At 36.0% G+C, this 22,776-nt stretch overlaps 2 protein-coding genes across 6 annotated transcripts; one reads left to right on the forward strand and one right to left on the reverse strand.

Annotated features, from left to right (window-relative positions):
- Positions 1–6,496: 6,496 nt before the first annotated feature.
- LOC110447757 lies at positions 6,497–15,079 on the reverse strand. 5 transcript variants are annotated; one of them, XM_021493653.1, is made up of 3 exons: positions 14,661–14,842; positions 11,016–12,516; positions 6,497–8,617 (listed from the first exon to the last, which is right to left on the reverse strand). In XM_021493653.1, exon 3 carries the CDS (start codon positions 8,613–8,615, stop codon positions 7,377–7,379), a length of 1,239 nt encoding a protein of 412 aa, XP_021349328.1. In that variant the 5' UTR covers positions 8,616–8,617; positions 11,016–12,516; positions 14,661–14,842; the 3' UTR covers positions 6,497–7,376. The 5 variants fall into 5 exon arrangements, with proteins under 5 accessions (XP_021349328.1, XP_021349326.1, XP_021349327.1 ...); XM_021493651.1 differs by lacking the exon at positions 14,661–14,842 and adding an exon at positions 14,963–15,079 and having other exon boundaries at positions 6,497–12,516; XM_021493652.1 differs by having other exon boundaries at positions 6,497–12,516; positions 14,674–14,842.
- A 6,031-nt stretch (positions 15,080–21,110) lies between these two features.
- On the forward strand, positions 21,111–21,680 carry LOC110447751. The gene has a single exon (XM_021493643.1). The coding sequence runs from the start codon at positions 21,111–21,113 to the stop codon at positions 21,678–21,680; it is 570 nt and encodes a 189-aa protein (XP_021349318.1).
- The last annotated feature ends 1,096 nt before the right edge of the window (positions 21,681–22,776 follow it).

Consider the following 22,776-nt stretch of genomic DNA (forward strand, 5'->3'; position numbering starts at 1 on the left):
ATGTTGTGTGTAGATTTTTATGTTCTGTGTGTATTATTGTGTTTTGTGTGTATTACTGTATGTGTTTTGTGTGTATTACTGTATGTGTTTTGTGTGTATTACTGTATGTGTTTTGTGTGTATTACTGTATGTGTTTTGTTGATATTATTGTATGTGTTTTGTGTGTATTACTGTATGTGTTTTGTGTGTATTACTGTAAGTGTTTTGTGTGTATTACTGTATGTGTTTTGTTTGTATTGCTGTATGTGTTTTGTGTGTATTACTGTATGTGTTTTGTCTGCATTACTGTATGTGTTTTGTGTGTATTAATGTATGTGTTTTGTGTGTATTACTGTATGTGTTTTGTGTGTATTACTATATGTGTTTGTGTGTATTACTGTATGTGTTTTGTTGGTGTTACTGTATGAGATTTATGTGTATTGTTGTTGTATCGTTGTATTGTATGTGTTTTGTGCGTATCACTGTTTGTAGTCATTTACTACTAGGTTTCTGACTTACAATGAGCAGAAGCGAGATCTATCCGGGTATGTTGATAACAAGCTCGTCGCTGGATAAGACTGGAAAACCCGTAACCAAATATTTTCTTTTCACTCAAATGCACTTGTGTGCAGAAATAAGTACACATACAGTGTTAGCTCAGAGAGACATGATACGCGTGACTATTGGGTGACGCGTGTGAAGGTCATTTAAATAATAAGGGGAATTTATATAGATTTTCAAAGGCACAATAGGTATTCTAGAATTGTGGCATGACAGCGTTAAGGTGTAATGGTAATCACTCACCTGTAACGTTTGCCCCATCAAACAGCCAATATCTTACTGTCACCATTAAACGCATTCACATTTTAAAAATTGAATTAATGTACTCTTTATTGAATTAATGCACTCTTTATTGAATGAAACCTCTTTATACTATTGACATCGCTATTAAATAATGACTAGTGTATTAATACAGCATTGCTCATGTAAGTTAAGATAGTGACCAGGATGAGTTGTTCTTTAAGCGAGAAAGATGTTAAGGAGGGAGATGACATCTACTGTAGCTGCGATAACGTAGCTTTCTATATTGCGTCGGGCAGAGGAGGCCGGGTATTAATATAAGTACCAGTCACCTACCTGGCCGGCAATACACCCATGCCTGACAATGAGCCATTCAACATTCACAGTAGCCCAGCATCAATATCAACCACTACGTACTATCCTACTGTCATTTATACAAGAGGCCCAGAGGTCCTTTATCGCTCACCTGAATATTTAAACAGTCATAGCAAAATTTCTCATTGACAATTATGTCGCACTACAAATATTTCCCTCGCAAACTTTGTCGGCTTCATCTGTTGAAACTATCAGCCAAATATTATTATAAGCTTTTTGGTTCTTCTTCAGAAGTTACTTGACATATTTTCCCTGTGACCTTGTAAGTAGGTCAATGTCATTTTCCTTCTCATGCCTTGTTAGCTCTATCCCAAAAAGCTACCAGCCAAATCTTATGAATCCATCCCTTTTGGTTCTTAAGAACAAATCCTTTAAAATGCTGTTGACCTCTGTGACCTTTAAGGTAGGTTGAGGTCATTTTCATTCGCAAACTTTGGTGAGCTCTATCCCAGGAAGCCACCAGCCAAATATTATAATTTTATGCCTTCGATTATTCAGAAGAAGTCGTTTGATGTTTTTGACATATTTGACACCTGTGACCTTGAAAGAACGTCAAGGTCATTTTCATTCTCAAACTTTATCGGGCTCCATCCCAGGAAGCCATCAGCCAAATATGAAGATTTTATACCTTTTCGTTCTTCAAAAGAAGTCGTTTGAGAAATGTTTGACATAATTGACAGCTGTGACCTTGAAAAAGTACGTCAAGGTCATTTTCATTCTCAAACTTTGTTGGGCTCCATCCCAGGAAGCCATCAGCCAAATATGAAGATTCTATACCTTTTAGTTTTTCAGAAGAAGTCGTTTGAAGTGATCGACATATTTGACCGCTGTGACCTTTAAAGTACGTCAATGTCATTTTCATTTTCAAACTTTGTCGGGCTTCATTCCAGGAAGCCACCAGCCAAATATGAAGATTCTATACCTTTTCGTTCTTCAGAAGAAGTCGTTTAAAGAGTTTGACATAATTGACAGCTGTGACCTTGAAAAAGTACGTCAAGGTTATTTTCATTCTCAAACTGTGTCGGGCTCCATCCCAGGAAGCCAACAGCCAAATATGAAGCGCCCTGACAGAATATTTTGATGGTCTTTGTTACATCAATAGTAACGAATCATATAACAAAATACGCATTGCAGAAGTAATTTTCTTGCCACGAGAACTCTGGAAGTCATATTTCATAACAAATTTTATCCATCGAGATATCCGTCAATAACAGTGACATATACAATGTACATAAATATTTATATGAGATTTATTGGTCAATTTAGCAGACGCCATACCATTACCTCCCAGTTTGCAGAATACTATTTTGATAAAGTCACTTTTTTAATTCCTGGTCCATTTATAGGTATTCAATCATCAATATACAAATCATATGTTATTATAATAGTAATACATCTACCCCACATTAACCTTAAACTTCATTGTTATGTTCGAGAGTCAAAATCTTCTAAACTTAACGATAACCAAATACTTACAAAGAACATATTTCATAACATGACAAAATATTTACATGTCCAACAGAAACGCATTCGTCGCTATAATGTCGGAAATCCCCCAAGAAAGTTAAATATGTAATAGGGTGTAGCCACATGTACTAGCCTCGTCTGTCAATACAACTATATTATATTATAGGTGTATTGACAGACGACGCTTGTATCTGTGGTGTAACTACATGAACATGTATGTGTGCATCATTGATCTGTATTCTTAGCGAAGAAATGAAAACAAAACTAACCAGCGCTTCTCTATAGTGTATGCCTTGTTATACTAATCGTTAAATGTAACCATGAAGAGTCCAATCAGGAAGAGAGGAATATATAGAGGATAATAAAGAGGATATGAAGGTAGTTATATGTGGTATAATACTAGGGGGAATTATCAGACAAGTGCTATAGGGTATCTGTGGAGTTTGCAGCAGACATGCACTATAGGGTTTCTGTGGATTTTGCATCAGAAATGCACTATAGGGTATCTGTGGAGTTTGCATCAGACAAGCACTATAGGGTATATGTGGTGTTTGCAGCAGACATGCACTATAGGGTATCTGTGGAATTTGCATCAGACATACACTATAGGGTATCTGTGGAGTTTTGCAGCAGACATGCACTATAGGGTATCTGTGGATTTTGCATCAAACATACACTATAGGGTATCTGTGGAGTTTGCATCAGAAATGCACTATAGGGTATCTGGAGTTTGCAGCAGACAAGCACTATAGGGTATCTGTGGATTTTGCATCAGACATGCACTATAGGGTATCTGTGGATTTTGCATCAGAAATGCACTATAGGGTATCTGTGGAGTTTGCATCAGACAAGCACTATAGGGTATATGTGGAGTTTGCAGCAGACATGCACTATAGGGTATCTGTGGAATTTGCATCAGACATACACTATAGGGTATCTGTGGAGTTTGCAGCAGACATGCACTATAGGGTATCTGTGGATTTTGCATCAGACATACACTATAGGGTATCTGTGAAGTTTGCATCAGACATGCACTATAGGGTATCTGTGGAGTTTGCAGCAGACATGCACTATAGGGTATCTGTGGAGTTTGCAGCAGACAAGCACTATAGGGTATCTGTGGATTTTGCATCAGACATGCACTATAGGGTTTCTGTGGAGTTTGTAGCAAGACAGAACATTATATAAATACTACACTCAAAGCCGAGGGTGACAGTGATATCCGACGGGTTACCCTAGGGACTTGCACACTCTTATGAGTGCACTATTTATTTTATCAAACCGAAAACCCTTAATTAACAAAGTTTTCAAAGTAACAAGTACACGTAAATTGTATTTTCATCAACAAATTTAACAGTGAACTATTCAAGCGTTAACAATAAAGTTAGCGTTTCTAACACTGCGAAATATCATGGCCGTTATAACAATTGAATTGTTGAAATTGACGATCGGGTTACCATATCATTATCAGTGATTGTGTTTACTGCCCGGAAACCTTTTGTACATGTTCGTTTGACGGTACTGACTGCGTGCTGTTAGAGTCCTTATCCGTCAAAAGTCTGTCCAAATCATCCAACTTGACATATTATATGCAAGTCTTGCCATTTTTTATGTAAATACAGACATATGTTCAATCAAATCATTTTTTGATTTCTTTTTCCTACTTTTGGAATATCTTGGCATTAATTTCTAATGCGAGAAAGCAGTATAAAATAATAAGCGGTTAAAAGAATTAAAATGTGTTAAAAGATTGTTTATATGATAGATTATATGAACCACATAACAAAAACGTTCACAAGATCCCAAATGACGGGGGCTTAACTAATCCACAAAATAACCAAACAAGCAATATGACGATAGCTGATAATTACAAGACAACAGTCTTCATAGACACCAATGATTATGAGGGCATGGTCGTGACCTTGGTATAGGACAAAACATGTGACCAACTTCTGACCAACATTACTTAAAAGTTTAAAAGGCACCTCATAGCCTTCATATTTCAATTAAGACATATTGCGGACTAAACTGTGTGCACTGTTAACAATACAATGTGTCCAGGTCTCATCAGACATATTTGGCCTGCTAGTGGGTAAATTGTGACGTCATGTTAAGGTTTCGAAACATGTAGGGGAAACTATGTCAACGATCATCATTCTGAAAGTTGAACAATTACCAATATCTGAACTTATAATCGCGACACCTTTGCGCCAGTAATTGGGCATTGCACGCACGTTGCTCAACAGATGTTATGCAATTGCCATAAAGGTAGCAGTGTACAGTACCGTACGGTGGCCATGGGTGATATCTTTATACAATGAATAACCCCTGCAATATTACATGTATCAAAATTTTAAAAAGAATCACCACTAAAATTGGCATATATATGATGAAGTGGACTATGTGAGCTTCATAATTTAAAAAAAAAATCGAATTTGGTTTGAGACTACAGTTTTGGACATTTACAAATCTGTTCCTACACAACAAAAGCTAGCTTTTCATGTGGCCTTTTTTTTGTACATAGCACATGTGTAATCCACCGGAATGACCTATGCTAAAAAGTGAGTATTTCTTTTACCGAGTAGGCGATATTTATTTATAGACAAGTTTTAAGAAAAATATTACCACTTGCGGGGGTCACATTTTGGGTTAAAAATCACGTATTATTGCATTTTTGGGTGTTTTTGAAAAAAAATCAGTCTTCTAAAACAAATGTATTCAAAATATGGTTTATTAATATGTATATATATATGTAGCTGTGTTGTGCAGGTTGAATCCACTATCCATGTTTATGTCACCAGGATATACTGTGATCATGGTTAGCCACAGCAATGAAGGCCCACAAGAGACTTCGTTTAACTACTGTACACCTTAAGGAAAAAACACTAAAGTAGACACGGCGTCACACTTATACTCTAAACTTGACGAAAGCAAATGATAGAACTCAAAATATGGTACTTAAGTTGTTTAATTACAAAACATACACAACAGAAAATAACGCTCTCTAGCAAGACAGATATATAAAATAAAATTAAAATAAAAAGTTAAAAATATTTTTTTCATTACATTAAACACAGACACCTATAAAATATCGAGATCATTGTTGACGAAAATATTCCATGAAATTTGCTTACATACATTTCAAACTACATATGTCAGCAATGCTACAATTAGAAGTCGTTAAATCAAAATAAGCAACAAAAAAAAAAAAAAAAAAAAGAACATTAATCGCTAATCCAATGATTCTACTCACAAAGTAAGAGGGAAACTTGTTTGCCATACTATCGATTCGCTTTGTTCTGTGTTCTACGTTAAGGTAATATGATTGTGTCACCATTTCTCAGTAGAATTTCTTCAAATTTTGTAGTTATATTGCTTTGTAGTACAGAAAACTTTCTGCCACAAAAAAATATAGGTTGTCAGAATTTTAAGGATTTTTAAATGGAGATGTATGTAAAAAGGAGTGATTTTGAAAAAAAAATGAAACACACAATATTTTGTAAAATAATGTCAATAAAAATGATACTGCCATAGATTAGCATTGCATTAATATATATAAATTTAATAAATGCTGAAATTGTGTAAAACAAATTATCTATAAACGATTAAAAATTGACATTTTATAATAAAACCATATACACATAGTAATTGAATGTAAGAGTTATCTTTCTTGAAAAACAAATGAAATAGGTAGCCGGTTTCCTGAAATACAGAAAAATGGACACATGTGACTCATTGATAAAAACAACTGAATGAATACCTGGATTGTTTAAATACTTTAATATTGACAGAACAGTGCGGCAGAACACACTGTTCTGTCAATAATAAACATACAATATTCATTACAACTCTACACTCATTAGAATATGCGGAAATTGTGATACTGTCTCCCTACTTTGGATTTTCAACTAGGGATGTACTTCCTATTTCCGTTTATCAATACACTCATTCGACCTTAAGTCAGGAATATTGCGAACAATAAAGTCTATTTTTGTCCGAGACTCGGCTTGATTAATATGCATTTTTGATGAAAACCCGCCTGAAAGAAGCAGTAGCCAAGAAAAGTAAAACACAGTTTTGAAGGTGTATGTTAAACTGCCTTGTTCATCGTTAAATAGTTTACATTGTGAATGTAGCCAAAGTTGGTAGGAAATTTCTGGAACAGTAGGTACAATCAATTAACTACGACGGAATTTACTTTAAAGGCATTGAGGGTTTTCTTGCTTTCATTCTTTACATGTCATCACATCAGTAGATGAATTATAATGACATGTGTTACATCTTCTAAAAGGGCAGGCATTAATTCGAGTCAGCATGTCACGGTCTAGGTATGTTGCAATTAACTATTAAATTACTTGAAATGTCGACAACAATGATTCACCTTTCCCTAAAGAATCAGAAAGGGTAAAAAGTTTACTCGAATATTCCAGTGCTTAACTTACACCTATTTGACTGTATTAAAGGATCCTACTCATCTGTGTGTACGACACATGATATAGCACATAATCTACAAAAAGGTGTTTAAAAAACATTACATTATAATGCAAATCATAAGTCGATTATTACAATCAATGCAGTTTTTGGATTTCGCGGTGGGTGCCTTATCAGGCACAAATTAGTAATCATGTATGCTGGCGGAGCATTTGTGCTCTGTATTAGTACTCGTGTATGCTGGCGGAGTATTCGTGCTGTTTTGAGGAGCTCTCTTATTATACGGATATTTTCCTTCTTAGTCGTTTCTTGTACATCTCTGGCTAAGCATTCTGCTTTCCGGATAGCAGACTTAAATTATAATCAATGGCTTTCTGTTCTTTCGGAAAATGTCCTCGTTTGGCAAATTGTAACGACTTTTTAGCAAGTTTGATGGCCTCGGCCGGCCTCTCGGGATCTTTCAGTTGGGCCAGACGCGACCTGATTGCTGTATACACCATTTTTGCCCGTAGCTCCATCCTTTCCCATAGTTCTGGCCGGTGTAATTCGTTCAGCAGGCGTTCAGCCTCTTCTATGTGGACATCTCTGACCTCGAATTCACCAATGACATTCAGAAACACACCCATGTCTAGGCAAGTGTGTGCTTTCTTCAGCAGAAAAATTCTCTTGAAATCGTTACTGATCGTGTCTGATTCTGTACTGAAGTGTGAAATTACACTGTTTCCAAGTTTCGATAGTTCTTCCTTGTCAATCCTGGTCCGGTCGCGTTCGTGTTTCAGCAACAGGAAGTTAAATTTGATGTAAAGCACGAGTCCCGTCTCCCTACATGCTGGAAGAAGCGCCATCTTGTGTTCAGCGTCTTCTATGTAAGTGAGGCCTTCTTCCAGACTTCCACCAGCCATTACCAGTGCAGATGAGTATCTCGCTAAAAACAAAGTATCAGACGCGATTGGTAAGGAGGTGTGAGCACACATACGGAGGAGCTCGTCCAGTACATCTCCTTTTAGTGGTGTTTTTTCGTAAAACACTCGCCGCCGTTCAATTTCTGCATCATAGGCCGCATGGCAGAAGTCGGCAGCTTTCTGTCTTTGTTGCTGATTAAATTTAATTCTGTGATTATTCACATATTCCCAGTCGCCAATGGCCTTGTCATAGCACTCCCGGAAAGTATCGAAATCTTTTTCATGTGAACATCGTTTCATTTTATGCCGAAAGTCACTCACGTTCTGCCGTCTATCAGTGAACAAATGAACCTTTCTTTGATTATGAACGGTACCGTTACAGCTATCAACACTCTCAAGTTCTTTCTCCAAGTCATCAGCGATATATGGATATGAGTCGTCATGTCGGAGACACTCAATAAACAAATCAAAATGACATTTGTCTTTCAGGGATAAAAGCATGTTATTAACGCGTTCTGGTCGTGCTAGTTTGTTGTCAAAGCAGTTCTCCTCAAAATCAATTCCTTTTTCATAAAGAAATGGTATCATAAACTTCGTATCCAAGGTTTCCAACAACGTGGTATGGTGTATCCGTAAGACATGACGCTCGTCGTCATTCATACCTAAAGAAATATAAATATATATCATATACGCTTCATAAACCTGATATTATCATATACGCTTCATAAACCTGATATATACATGGAAAGTTTTATTGAATGATTTTCATTATGATACATTAACATACATCTGTGCGTTTAAATACGATGCAGATTTTTTTTCACAGTTTCAAGGCAGAGAAAATAAATAATACATAATGCCACTGCATAATAGCGAGGTTGAACACATTGCCAATGAAAGGAAACATGAACAGGACCCCAAGAAACACAAAAAGAAAGGATGATTATCATGAAACCCGTTTTTGCCTTATTTGTTGTGTTATTCTGCAACTTTATATGGATAAAAAAAATCAAAAGAGCTTCAGTTATAATTAATACGTTGTAAAATACTAATATACTAATACTAATACTTTTTTCATGATATTGAACATTTAAAACTTGCACAGAAAACATCGACTTGCTAAAATTATAAATGACGATACAATTACCCTTATAGTGATAAATGTATTATCAAAAATGTAAATCTTTAGTTTTTTCATAGAATGCGTAAAACAGGATATTGAAATGGTGCCAACTTGGTAATTTTTGTGAAATTTTCTGCAGGCAATGGGCAATTTAGTTGTTTGACACATATATTGAAATTTGAATCGAAATGTGTTTCCCGAATCACATAAAAAACCGTCCTGTTAAATATTGACAAGTATCACACTTCAAGTTAACGTTTCTATTAACAAAGAGAAAATGATGAAAAGTCGATTTCTATTTAATTGTTACTAAATTCTAAGCAAAACAGTTTTTGTATTACCACTATAGAAACTGCAGTCCGAAGATATATAACTGGCTTTTAAATGATGAATTCATATTTGGAAAATGTTCTAACCAACATACCTTTATTTTTTATTGTTGTTCAAGGGGCTTAACTTACATTGCACTGCTATTTTAAATTGCAAAATCACATTTCCCCGGTTAGCAAATTTTATAAATACTCGCACTTTATATAAATATCAATGTTTTCCTCAGTAAACAAAAGCTAACACGCTCTTTTCTTTACTTCTTTCTCATTTCTATTCTCTTACCAGCTTCTTTTTCTTTCCTTTTATCCTCCCTTCTTCCTTATAGCAATACAGTGTGATATTAAATGAAATAATACCTATCCATATGTAATCTTTAGTGATACAAATTTCGTTTTGCATAATTTGTATGGTATGAGTGGTGATATGAAAGATGATTGGTGACAAATAGGTTATGATATGATCTGAATGGATTACTGATCCATTATTATTGTCAATGTATTGAAAAAACTATTTTGAAAAAAAAAAAAAAAAGCTAACACGCACTAGAATAAACTTTTCGAAAATTACGGTTTCTCAAGTTCAGCATAGATGTTCTTAAATGAGACTGACTTGACCAAATTCATTTTCTAAATATGTAATATGTATTTTCCCAGTATTCAATCCTTATGCAATTTCTGGTATATAAACTGATACCAAAAGTGGAGAAAATGATAATACCTCCGGGACCATAGTTTTATGGTAAATGATCATGCATTTGCTGAAATATATATTATTTTAAAAACTAGTTATCTGTTATTTCGCTTACAATAATTAATTATAACTTTATGGTGCACATCGAAGGCATTCACTCAAAATAGACTGAATGAGAGACAATAAAGCAATGTCCTCTAGACTGACAGACAAGACGTTCGACATGATGGTCTATTTTGAAGCTCTAGTCTGTTTGAATTTAAAAAAACATAGTTTTGCGGTAAAGATAAGACACTAAACAATAAACCACAAAGTTGGCAAAAAATCCGATTGTTAAGCAATGTTATTCAACAACTATGAATAGATCGCTATACATCGATATTGTCGTGTGTATTAACCAAAGTGGTTCATTGGTTTGTAATAAAATGATACAATAGATTAGTAATTGTACATAAAATCAGAACGTCACGGTCTAGCTACGATATTCTGTTCAGTTAGTTTATATAATGGTATTTTTTTGTAGTGTATAAACAATGGTGAACTAAATAAATAAAAAAAATATGAATTAAAGCACAAAAAAAGTAAATAAAAAAATTGGGTTAAAATTTCATTATAGCCTTTTATGACATAATAAAGGCCTATCGCATTTGTACTGGTGTGCCAAAGGACACATTCCTATCCGGATAAATGTTAGACTACCCTGAACATTTCAGTTTCTAATATTGAAACTATTGGTCTACATGTGTGATGTATATCTGTATGAGATTCGTTTGTTCACTCAACAAGTCAACAGTTTTGTTAACTTAATAATGGATATAATATTAACAGTTGATTGTGGCTGTATTTGATATAACAAAGGTATTGAACTAGGTTGGCTCGCGATAATCGCTTTTTGTTTCATTTAGTTTGATACTTACTTGACAGATCAGAGGACTTGGATATGTGCGAGGATTTCAGGTCAATTCACTCCTCCTATTTACTTCAATATCTAGTCAGGTAGATACCCGGCCATCAGCAAAACAATACAATACATTGTGCATACAATCTTTCTGATCATCGTAACTACACCAGACTTTTGGTATAGTCACACCACAGCTCACATAGGTTACACACGGTAGATTGCAGCACAGTACCGCACTGAATAAATTTTAAAGTTAATCTAACCGATTGTAGTACGGTTTATGTCTACAAGAAGTTTTATGAGGTGGAATAAAAGACATACTCAAATTGAAAGTGATAAAGTTAAAGCCATATTTTTGATATGCAACTTGTTCAATTTTCTATCATTTAGCAAGCCAGCTAAACATTTAAAACAAAACAGTGGTCGCAAAAGTAAAAGAGATATCTTACAAGTGAAATAAAGATAGCTTTAACACAATTTAAAAGATATGTTTAGTTCAATTAGATATATCTCTATTCCAATCAAACATATCTTTATTTCACTCAGAAGCATCTCTTTTTCATTTAAAGATTTATCCAATACACATTTAAAGATAACTGTTTTTATAAGATATCTCCTAAATTAATAATGATATCTCAATTGTTCCATCAGATATCGAATATCTCTTTTGGGTATAAAATGCTAAGTTGTTTTGCAATAATACTTAGATAATGATACGCCACAAAACAATTTGTATCTGCATCAATATATGACGATTCGTTTTGAGATGTGTCACATATAACCAACATACCATTAGGCCGTTGTTATCCTGTATACTAACATATGTACTTGAACGTTCGTGTTAACACACTAAATCTAAGATAAATACAATAGATTGCTGCCCTTTCTTTCTTTCTGGGCATACTGCAAAGCTTTTTCCGCAAAATTTATAGTTATCCATATATGATTGCATCTTCAACCGTCTTACATTGCAGTTCCATCTTATTACATAAAGAAGGCAGTGGAAGAGTTGTTCATGACTGGTATATAACGATCGGTGACATCGCCATCACCAGAGACATTCACAAACACACCCATACCGAAACACATATGTGTTTTTTTTTCTTCAAAAGATGCATCATTTTCAAATCGTTTCTGATCGTGTAATGGCACTGTTTCGTAGTTTCCATAGTAACCGTTTGTCTTTATCAATCCTCGCCAGTCGCGTTCATATCTCCTCGCCAGTCGCTTTCATATCTCAGTAACACCTGCCATTTCTGGTACAGAAAAGTAACGCGTTAAGAATTTAACATAGGTCGATATAGGGGATGATGTGTGGGCAGACATAATTTGCAATTTGTCTAGTATGTCACCCACTTTATCAGTTCATAAGCTGCATGAGAAAATATCTTTATTGTTGTTGGTCATTTTACATGATTTTAATCTTCAATGGCCTTCAATCATGAACTTGGTATCCAGTGTTTCGAGTAACTTGGTGTGGTGTTTCCTGAGGATGCGTCGCTCGGCGTCATCCATACCTAAACGTCGAAAACAAACCCATGATCAGTGTTTCGTTTACGGCTGGACAATACAATAGTATACTGAAGTAAAATCTTGGAAATAGGAGATACACCAATCAATAGCGTTTCCTCAATTATAAAATGTGCTATACGTACTTTATCAAGAATGCTAAATTATGTAGGTATCAAGGTTTTACATAACTACCATATATACAACTTTGTTTAATCCAGCAAAATCCTCTACATTGATGAATTTCTGGAAAAGTGGGAGGCACGATTAGAATAATTAAAAACTGCAATTAATCACAGTATGCGAGATTTGTAGTCTGAATTGAAAGTCAACAGTGGACAATACGACGAAGGTATATATTTCCTGTGTATTATTGTTTGTGCATTATGTGTATCTTTATGCATTTTTGTATAATTATATATGTTTTGTTAGTATTAATATGTTTTGTGTATATACCTTTTTGTATAATATGTGTATAATTATGTATTGTGTGTATAACTATATGTATCATATGTGAATTATTATTAACATGATTTTTGTTTATTACTGTATGCATTCTGTGTGTTTAACTGCATGGGTTTTGTGTGTATAACTGCATGTGTTTTACTGTATGTGTTTTGTGTGTATTACTGTGTTTTGTGTGTATTACTGTGTTTTGTGTGAATTACTGTATGTGTTTTGTGTATATTACTGTATGTGTTTTGTGTGTATTACTGTATGTGTTTTGTGTGTATTACTGTGCTTTGTGTGTATTACTGTATGTGTTTTGTGTATATTACTGTATGTTTTGTGTGTTTGAAAAAACTATTTTGATGTATATTACTGTGTTTTGTGTATATTACTGTGTTTTGTGTGTATAACTGTGTTTTGTGTGTATTACTGTGTTTTGTGTGAATTACTGTATGTGTTTTGTGTGTATTACTGTGTTTTGTGTGTATTACTGTGTTTTGTGTATATTACTGTATGTGTTTTGTGTATATTACTGTGTTTTGTGTGTTTATTACTGTGTTTTGTGTGTATTACTGTGTTTTGTGTGTATTCCAGTATTTTGTGTGTATTACTGTGTTTTGTGTGTATTACTGTGTTTTGTGTGTATTACTGTATGTGTTTTGTGTATATTACTGTGTTTTGTGTGTATAACTGTGTTTTGTGTGTATTACTGTGTTTTGTGTGTATTACTGTATTTTGTGTGTATTACTGTGCTTTGTGTGTATTACTGTGTTTTGTGTGTATTACTGTATGTGTTTTGTGTGTATTACTGTATGTGTTTTGTGTATATTACTGTGTTTTGTGTATATTACTGTATGTGTTTTGTGTGTATTACTATGTTTTGTGTGTATTACTGTATGTGTTTTGTGTGTATTACTGTATGTTTTGTGTGTATTACTGTATGTGTTTTGTGTGTATCACTGTGTTTTGTTTGTATTACTGTGTTTTGTGTGTATTACTGTGTTTGTTTTGTGTCTATTACTGTATGTGTTTTGTGTGTATTACTGTATGTATTTTGTGTGTATTACTGTATGTGTTTTGTGTGTATTACTGTATGTGTTCCGTGTGTATTACTGTATGTGTTTTGTGTGTATTTCTGTATGTTTTGTGTGTATTACTGTATGTGTTTTGTGTGTATCACTGTATGTGTTTTGTGTGTATTACTGTTTGTGTTTTGTGTGTTTTACTGAATGTGTTTTGTGTGTATTACTGTATGTGTTTTGTGTGTATTACTGTATGTTTTGTGTGTATTACTGTATGTGTTTTGTGTGTATCACTGTGTTTTGTTTGTATTACTGTGTTTTGTGTGTATTACTGTGTTTGTTTTGTATGTATTACTGTATGTGTTTTGTGTGTATTACTGTATGTGTTTTGTGTGTATTACTATTTGTGTTTTGTGCGTATTACTGTATGTGTTTTGTGTGTATTACTGTGTTTTGTTGGTGTTATTGTATGTGATTTATGTGTATTGTTATTGTATCATCACTGTTTGTAGTGTTTTATTTTATTAGCTTTGCGTTTGCACGACAACACAAGAATATTGTAGATTAATTCGTGAATATATGTGCAGGACATTACATATCCGATTAATAGTGCAAATGATATATGTGTATGTTTGTCTCGACGTAAACATGAAAGTGAACATTCTTGTACACACACTTACTCACTTTCCGTACCCGATATAATATACTGTGATTATCCCCATGAACACTGTATAAATGATAATGGTTTCTTCCATAAGAATGTCCATACATGTAGCACACACGCATGACAAACGCTTGTTATTGTTCAAGTCAATTTAGTAATTTCGCATTGCGGAAGTAATATTCCGGAAGTGACATTACGTCATATGGTGTTAACTCTTCCAGTTCAAAGGTGTGAACAGTTTCAGGGGTGAATGAGTTAATCTGTCGTAAATGGGACCGCTACTCTATCATTTCATAAACTACTAGGTTTCTGACTTACAATGAGCAGAAGCGAGATCCATCCGGGTATGTTGATAACAAGCTCGTCGCTGGATAAGACTGGAAAACCCGTAACCAAATATTTTCTTTTCACTCAAATGCACTTGTGTGCAGAAATAAGTACACATACAGTGTTAGCTCAGACAACATGACACGCGTGACTATTGGGTGACGCGTGTGACGGTCATTTAAATAATAAGGGGAATTTATATAGAATTTCAAAGGCACAATAGGTATTCTAGAATTGTGGCATGACAGCGTTAAGGTGTAATGGTAATCACTCACCTGTAACGTTTGCCCCATCAAACAGCCAATATCTTACTGTCACCATTAAACGCATTCACATTTTAAAAATTGAATTAATGTACTCTTTATTGAATTAATGTACTCTTTATTGAATTAAACCTCTTTTTACTATGGACATCGCTATTAAATAATGGCTAGTGAATTAATACAGCATTGCTCATGTAAGTTAAGATAGTGACCAGGATGAGTTGTTCTTTAAGCGAGAAAGATGTTAAGGAGGGAGATGACACCTACTGTAGCTGCGATAACGTAGCTTTCTATATTGCGTCGGGCAGAGGAGGCCGGGTATTAATATTAGTACTAGTCACCTACCTGGCCGGCAATACACCCATACCTGACAATGAGCCATTCAACATCCACAGTAGCCAAGCATCAATATCATCCAATACTTCCTATCCTATTGTCCTTTATAAAACTGTCGGCCTCTGTGTGTATTCCAGGACAAATGTAGTAGAAGAGCTCGGTGAAAATAGCATATATTTAGTATACTAACAGCTTTGCTAACATAAATAAGCGAGTTAAAAGTTTTCCTCTCATTCCTGTGCGTATCTGACAGAACTGTCCACCGTAAAAAAGGCTGTCTTACATCCTGTTTCCATGAGTGAAGATGTCACAGTGGGACAATAATGACGTGACGTCAAACGCGAAAGCTACACGGTTCTCCTTTGTTCTTACTTAAAAAATCAAATTTCAACGCGGTATACCCGAGGTATTCATTTACCGATTCTTGCGCAGTTGGTCTCATCTGAAAGCTGGTAAACTTTTCTTTCGAAAAATATGCGTGTTTTTTTTAAACATTTGACCTTTGTGACCTTGAATGTTGATCAAGGTCAACTGGGGTTTTTTTCAAACCTGATAGCCAAACATCTGATCATCCTACAGATCAAATATCACGACTCTAGACCTCCTAGATTTCGGGGAGAAGTATTTTAAGGGTTGTTACCCAAAATATCACTATTGAAATTTGACCTCTACCGAAAACCGGAAGTTGACTTCTGAGACAAAAATGTTTCCTTAAAAATTATGCAATTATATGCTGTCAATATCATACTTAAACAATTATGTAAATGCCACAAATCGTTTTCGAAATATTGTGGTTCATTTAACCTTTGTGGCCTTTAAAGTCTAGGTCAACCCTTTTATCAAACCTAATAGCCAAATATCTTAGCATCTTACTGATCAAATCTCAAGACTCCAGACCTCGTAGAACTTGAGAAGTTTTTTAGAGGTTGTTATCCAAAATAGCACTCTTGAACATTAACCCCTACCAAAAACCAGAAGTTGACCTCTGAGACAAAAATGTTTCCTGAGAGAAATTTGCGAATTTAAACCCTCTACATCATACTAAAATATTATGTAAATGCCTGAAATGGTTTTCAAAATATTTTTGGTTTAAAGATTTTTTTGAACATTTGACCTCTTTGACCTTGCATATTTATCAAGGTCAACCATGTTTTCAAACCTCTAAGCATCCTACAGATCAAATATCAAGACTAGACCTCGTAGAACTTAAGAAGATTTTTAATGCTGTTACCCAAAATAGTGCATTTGATCTTTGGCTCTTCCTGAAACCGAAAGTTGACTTTTGACACAAAAAAGTTTCCTAAGAAAAACATATGTTTTGTTTGTCTACAAAACATTTCCAAAGATGAATTTAATAGCTTCATTACAATAATGAGTTATTGTAATGAGGTAAAAACGGATATGACATCATGGCGGCCATAATGTTTTTTCAATGAAGTAAAAAAAAATCAACAAATTAGGTAAGACATCTGGGGAAACATTTATACCATGTTGAAATGAATTTACCATCATAAACATCGGGGGAAAATTGGTTTTAACATGTTGTCTGCAGTTTGAAAAAGTTCAAAGGAAATATTCAAAGTGTTAGCGATAAATTTTACAGAAAAACTGAAAGCATCAAATTAATTAGAATGGAATTCCCCATCGACAACAGAAAAAAAGATTAAAAAAAAAAAGTTGAAAAATTGGTGACCTTTGACAGTGATAATTTTTATTTGACCTTGTCATAAAAAAGATAGCCCCAAAATAAAGTAAATCTACAAATATTTTAATGGCATGGATAAACGATTTCGAGTTATGGCCATTTGCAGTTTTTAACCTATGACGTCATGGCAGCCATACTGGATGTTTGACCTACTTGAAATGTTGCAAAAACACCTTTAGACATTGGCCTTTAATATGCTTGAAAGACTACTAACATATCTGCTGCCAATCAAAATATTCGGTGGCCTGGCCACAAAATCATGGCAGAAGAATAAGAATAATAAGAAACATAACAAAAACAATAGGTCTTTTCATCATAAGTGAAAAGCCCTAATTATCTTGGTACAAGATGACAGTAATTTTACTATGTCAAGTGATCTCTTAGTAAAGTGATGGAGATAATACTAAAATAAAGAATACCAACCAAATACTAAAGAAATAGTGGGATACAGTTTATGAAAATGAAATATTCTGGAAATTGTAAACCAATCTATTGCCAACAGAAAATGTAGAGATTTCCAATGGACATAGTTTCAACTAATTTTAAGCTAATGAAGATGGGACTTTCAGATGGAAAATATGATTTCTGTCATGTCGACCTCGAGACACAAAAACATTTGTTTTATAGATGTAACTTCACTAAACGAGTATGGAAATTAATTATACCATATATACACAAAGCTATTAACAGTATCTTTCTGTCACAACTAGTTTATAAACTTTCTGCAACAGATGTTATGTTCGAATGCCATAACCTAAACATAAATGTTAACCTAGTTATCAATCTAATGATACTTACAACGAAATGGTATATTTGGAAATCAAGAAATAAACTGAAATTAGAAAATGATGTTGTTGTAAATAATCAATACACTGTAAACAATATAAAACAGTTTTTAAATATGAACATTTAAATATTAAAAAGTTCAAATAAGTATTCCTATATCTGGGAGTCATTAAAGAATTTGTTTGATTCTTAATGAGTAGTGAGATAAGGATAGGTTTAAAGATACAAAACTTAAGCGAAAACAAATGTGTATCATGTATAATGTATTGATTTATTGGTGAAAATTTTACAAAAAATCCTAGAGCTTAGATGCAATGTATAAGTACATGTAAATTGTGATTGGAAAAAATTAACTGCAAACATTGACAAGAATGAAAAAGGAATGAAAGAATGAATGACTTAATAGTATCAAATTTGAATCAATTAACAAGAGGCCCAATGGGCCTGCATCGCTCACCTGGTATTTATCTCACACTTGTAATCTCAAAAGTGGACTAAATACAGCTACAGGCAGAATATCAGTGTTTGAATCATAGGAACCTATTAAAAGATTTAAACATATGATGTCTGTGACCTTGAATGTCAAACAAGGACATTAGGTAGAAAGTGAGTCAAGGTCATTCATTTGAACAGACTTGGTAGCCCTTCATCCCAGCATGCTACAGGCCCAATTTCAGTACCCTGTGCCTTTTGGTTATTGAGAAGAAGTGGTTAAAAGATTTTACGACATTTGCCCCCTGTGACCTTGAAAGTGGGTCAAGGTCATTTTTTTAACAAACTTGGTAGCCCTTCGTCCCAGCATGCTACAGGCCCAATATCAGTTCCCTAGGCATTTGGGTTATTAAGAAGATGTTTGAAGATTTTAAGACATCTGACCCCTGTCACCTTGAAAGTGGGTCAAGGTCATTCATTTAAACAAAATTGGTAGCCCTTCCTCTGTGCTTGCAACAGGCCCAATATCAGTACCCTGGGCATTTTGGTTATTGGAAGAAGACGTTTGAAGATTTTAACATATTTGACCCCTGTGACCCTGAAAGTGGGTGATTTGTTCATTTGAACAAATTTGGTAGCCCTTCATCCCAGTTTGCTTCTGGCCAAATATCATCACCCTAGGCCTTGCGGTTATTAAGAAGAAGTTGTTTAAAGTAAAATATTGACGACGGTGAGCTAAAAATGATACTTTGCATCCATGCAGTTAGAGTGTTTCAGGTTCTTTTAATGACATTAACTATGATGAGAAAGACTTAACAAAATGGGGTGAATACTGGCAGACGGGAATAAAGAGCACGTCTTCTTTTAGCAAATGAGTGAAAGAATAGAAAAAAATGCCTCTTGTGAGGGCCTATTTTTGGACAAGGAGGGAATCCAGGGCTCCTCAACCCTGGCCCACCTTATAAATGTGCTGAGGAGATAAAAAGTCATTATGAAACAAGAGATCCCAGAGGGATCTTGCGCCCACCATCGTACCATCTTCATTAGTTCTATGTCAATTTGATCTTTTCTCTTATCTGTTTGATCAGTTTGCCTGTCCCCCATCTTAATCTTTTTATCAACCTCAAAAGTTAACATACACAACTCAGGACCAAGGGGAACCTTCATATCTAATTTGAGAAAGATTCCTCGTGTACATTCTGAGAAATAGCGGTAACAAACTTAAACTGTAACAAGATGACCGCCTGTCAACATCTTGGTGTTCAGATCAGTCTAAACATTTGATAAGAATAACTAAGAACCAAGAAGAAACCCTTATGTGAAATTTGAGAAAGATCACTTCGATACTTTTTTTGAGCAATATTCAATACAGCCACCTGCGGTTCATCTTGGTTTTCGAATCATCCCCAAATTTCGAAATGCAGAGCTATAGGAACCATGGGGATCACCTTCATGTGAAATATGAGAAAGGCCGGGCCCTGCTGTACATTCTGAGCTTACAAACTTTCATTCTCAAATTCAAGATGGCTGGCTGTTGGCCATCTTGGTGTTGCCATTAGTCCCAAAAAAACAATATGCATAACAAGGGACCATGGGGAACTTTCATGTGAAATTAGAGAAAGATCCCTCCAGTACTTTCTGAGAAATAGCGCAAGGATTGTTGAAGGACGGACTGAATGCAGACGGAATGACCCACGGACCAAGGACGCAGGGTGATTTGAATAGCCCACTATCTAATGATGGTGGTCTAAAAAAAGAGGAACAAACCAAGTGGATTTTTGTAAGATTTTATTGGACGTTTCCATTAAATATCCTTTGGTCCACAGTGACCTATAACATGGGTGCATCAACACTCTATAGAACAAAGCTTCCTCATACACAGTAACATTGGTATCGTATCAGACACAGGCAGGCTTTGGTAATCTTATACTGAGGTGGACGTTTGGGGACATTGTTCTTACAATAAATCTGTAAAAAAACAACCCATATTTACAGTCAGCGTCCATTCTCTGATACTCACAAGACATGTTTCACAACAAAGTGTCCAATACCCTCTACCACGTCTTGCATGGTAAAACACTAAGGTATCTTATGCTGATAAAAGGGTGTGGTGTTTAAGAGAGGGAGTTCATTGTACGTAACATGTTCATGCTACGGGCGATTTACAGTTGCATGTATAAATGTATTTAAATGTTCTTCCTTTCATTTAAGAAAATAATACAGTATGATGTTAGGCTCTGTGGGATACAGTATGATGTGTGGCTCTGTGGGATACAGTATGATGTGTGGCTCTGTGGGATACAGTGTGATGTGCGGCTCTGTCGGATACAGTGTGATGTGCAGCTTTGTGGGATACAGTGTGATGTGTGGCTCTGTGGGATACAGTGTGATGTGTGGCTCTGTGGGATACAGTATGATGTGTGGCTCTGTGGGATACAGTGTGATGTGTGGCTCTGTGGGATACTGTGTGGCTCTGTGGGATACAGTATGCTATGTGGCTCTGTGGGATACAGTGTGATGTGTGACTCTGTGGGATACATTATGATATGTGGCTCTCTGGGATACAGTATAATGTGTGACTGTGGGATACAGTATGTGTGGCTCTGTGGGATGCAGTATGATGTGTGGCTCTGTGGGGTCAAGTATGATGTGTGGCTCTGTGGGATCCAGTATGATGTGTGACTCTGTGGGAGACAGTCTGATGTGTGACTCTGTGGGATACTGTATGATGTGTGGCTATCTGGGATACAGTATGATGTGTGGCCCTGTGGGATACAGTGTGATGTGCGGCTCTGTGGGATACAGTGTGATGTGCGGCTCTGTCGGATACAGTATGATGTGCAGCTCTGTGGGATACAGTGTGATGCGTGGCTCTGTGGGATACAGTATGGTGTGTGACTATGTGGGATACAGTATGATGTGTGCCTCTGAGGGATACAGTATGATGTGTGACTTTGTGGGATACAGTATGATGTGTGCCTCTGTGGGATACAGTATGATGTGGGGCTCTCTGGGATACAGTATGATGTGTGGCTGTGTAGGATACAGTATGATGTGTGGCGCTGTGGGATACAGTATGTGTGACTCTGTGGGCTACAGTATGATGTGTGGCTCTCTGGGATACAGTATAATGTGTGACTGTGGGATACAGTATGATGGGTGGCTCTGTGGGATACAGTATGAGTGACTCTGTGGGATACAGTATGCTGTGTGGCTCTGTCGGATACAGTATGATGTGCAGCTCTGTGGGATACAGTGTGATGCGTGGCTCTGTGGGATACAGTATGTGTGACTCTGTGGGATCCAGTATGATGTGTGGCTCTGTGGGGTAAAGTATGATGTGTGACTCTGTGGGCTACAGTATGATGTGTGGCTCTCTGGGAAACAGTATGATGTGTGGCTCTCTGTGATACAGTATGATGTGTGACTGTGGGATGCAGTATGTGTGGCTCTGTGGGATGCAGTATGATGTGCGGCTTTGTGGGATACATTATGATGTGTGACTCTGTGGGATTCAGTATTATGTGCGGCTTTGTGGGATACAGTATGATGTGTGGCCCTGTGGGATACAGTGTGATGTGCGGCTCTGTGGGATACAGTGTGATGCGTGGCTCTGTGGGATACAGTATGTTGTGTGACTCTGTGGGATAAAGTATGATGTGTGGCTCTGTGGGGTCAAGTATGATGTGTGGCTCTGTGGGGTCAAGTATGATGTGTGGCTCTGTGGGGTCAAGTATGATGTGTGGCTCTGTGGGGTCAAGTATGATGTGTGGCTCTGTGGGGTACAGTATGATGTGTGACTCTGTTGGATACAGTATGATGTGTGACTCCTGTGGGATACAGTATGATGTGTTACTGTGGGGTACAGTATGATGTGTGACTCTGTGGGAGACAGTCTGATGTGTGACTCTGTGGGATACAGTATGATGTGTGGCTCTGTAGGATACAGTATGATGTGTGGCTCTGTGGGATACAGTATGTGTGACTCTGTGGGATACAGTATGATGTGTGACTCTGTGGGATACAGTATGATGTGCGGCTTTGTGGGATACCGTATGATGTGTGGCTCTGTGGGATACAGTATGTGGGACTCTGTGGGATACAGTATGATGTGTGACTATGTGGGATACAGTATGATGTGCGGCTTTGTGGGATACAGGATGATGTGTGGCTCTGTGGGATACAGTATGTGGGACTCTGTGGGATACAGTATGATGTGTGACTATGTGGGATACAGTATGATGTGCGGCTTTGTGGGATACAGTATGATGTGTGGCTCTGTA

This window comes from Mizuhopecten yessoensis, unplaced genomic scaffold (genome assembly GCF_002113885.1).
Source record: "Mizuhopecten yessoensis strain PY_sf001 unplaced genomic scaffold, ASM211388v2 scaffold3601, whole genome shotgun sequence".
NCBI classification, from domain to species: Eukaryota; Metazoa; Mollusca; class Bivalvia; order Pectinida; family Pectinidae; genus Mizuhopecten; species Mizuhopecten yessoensis.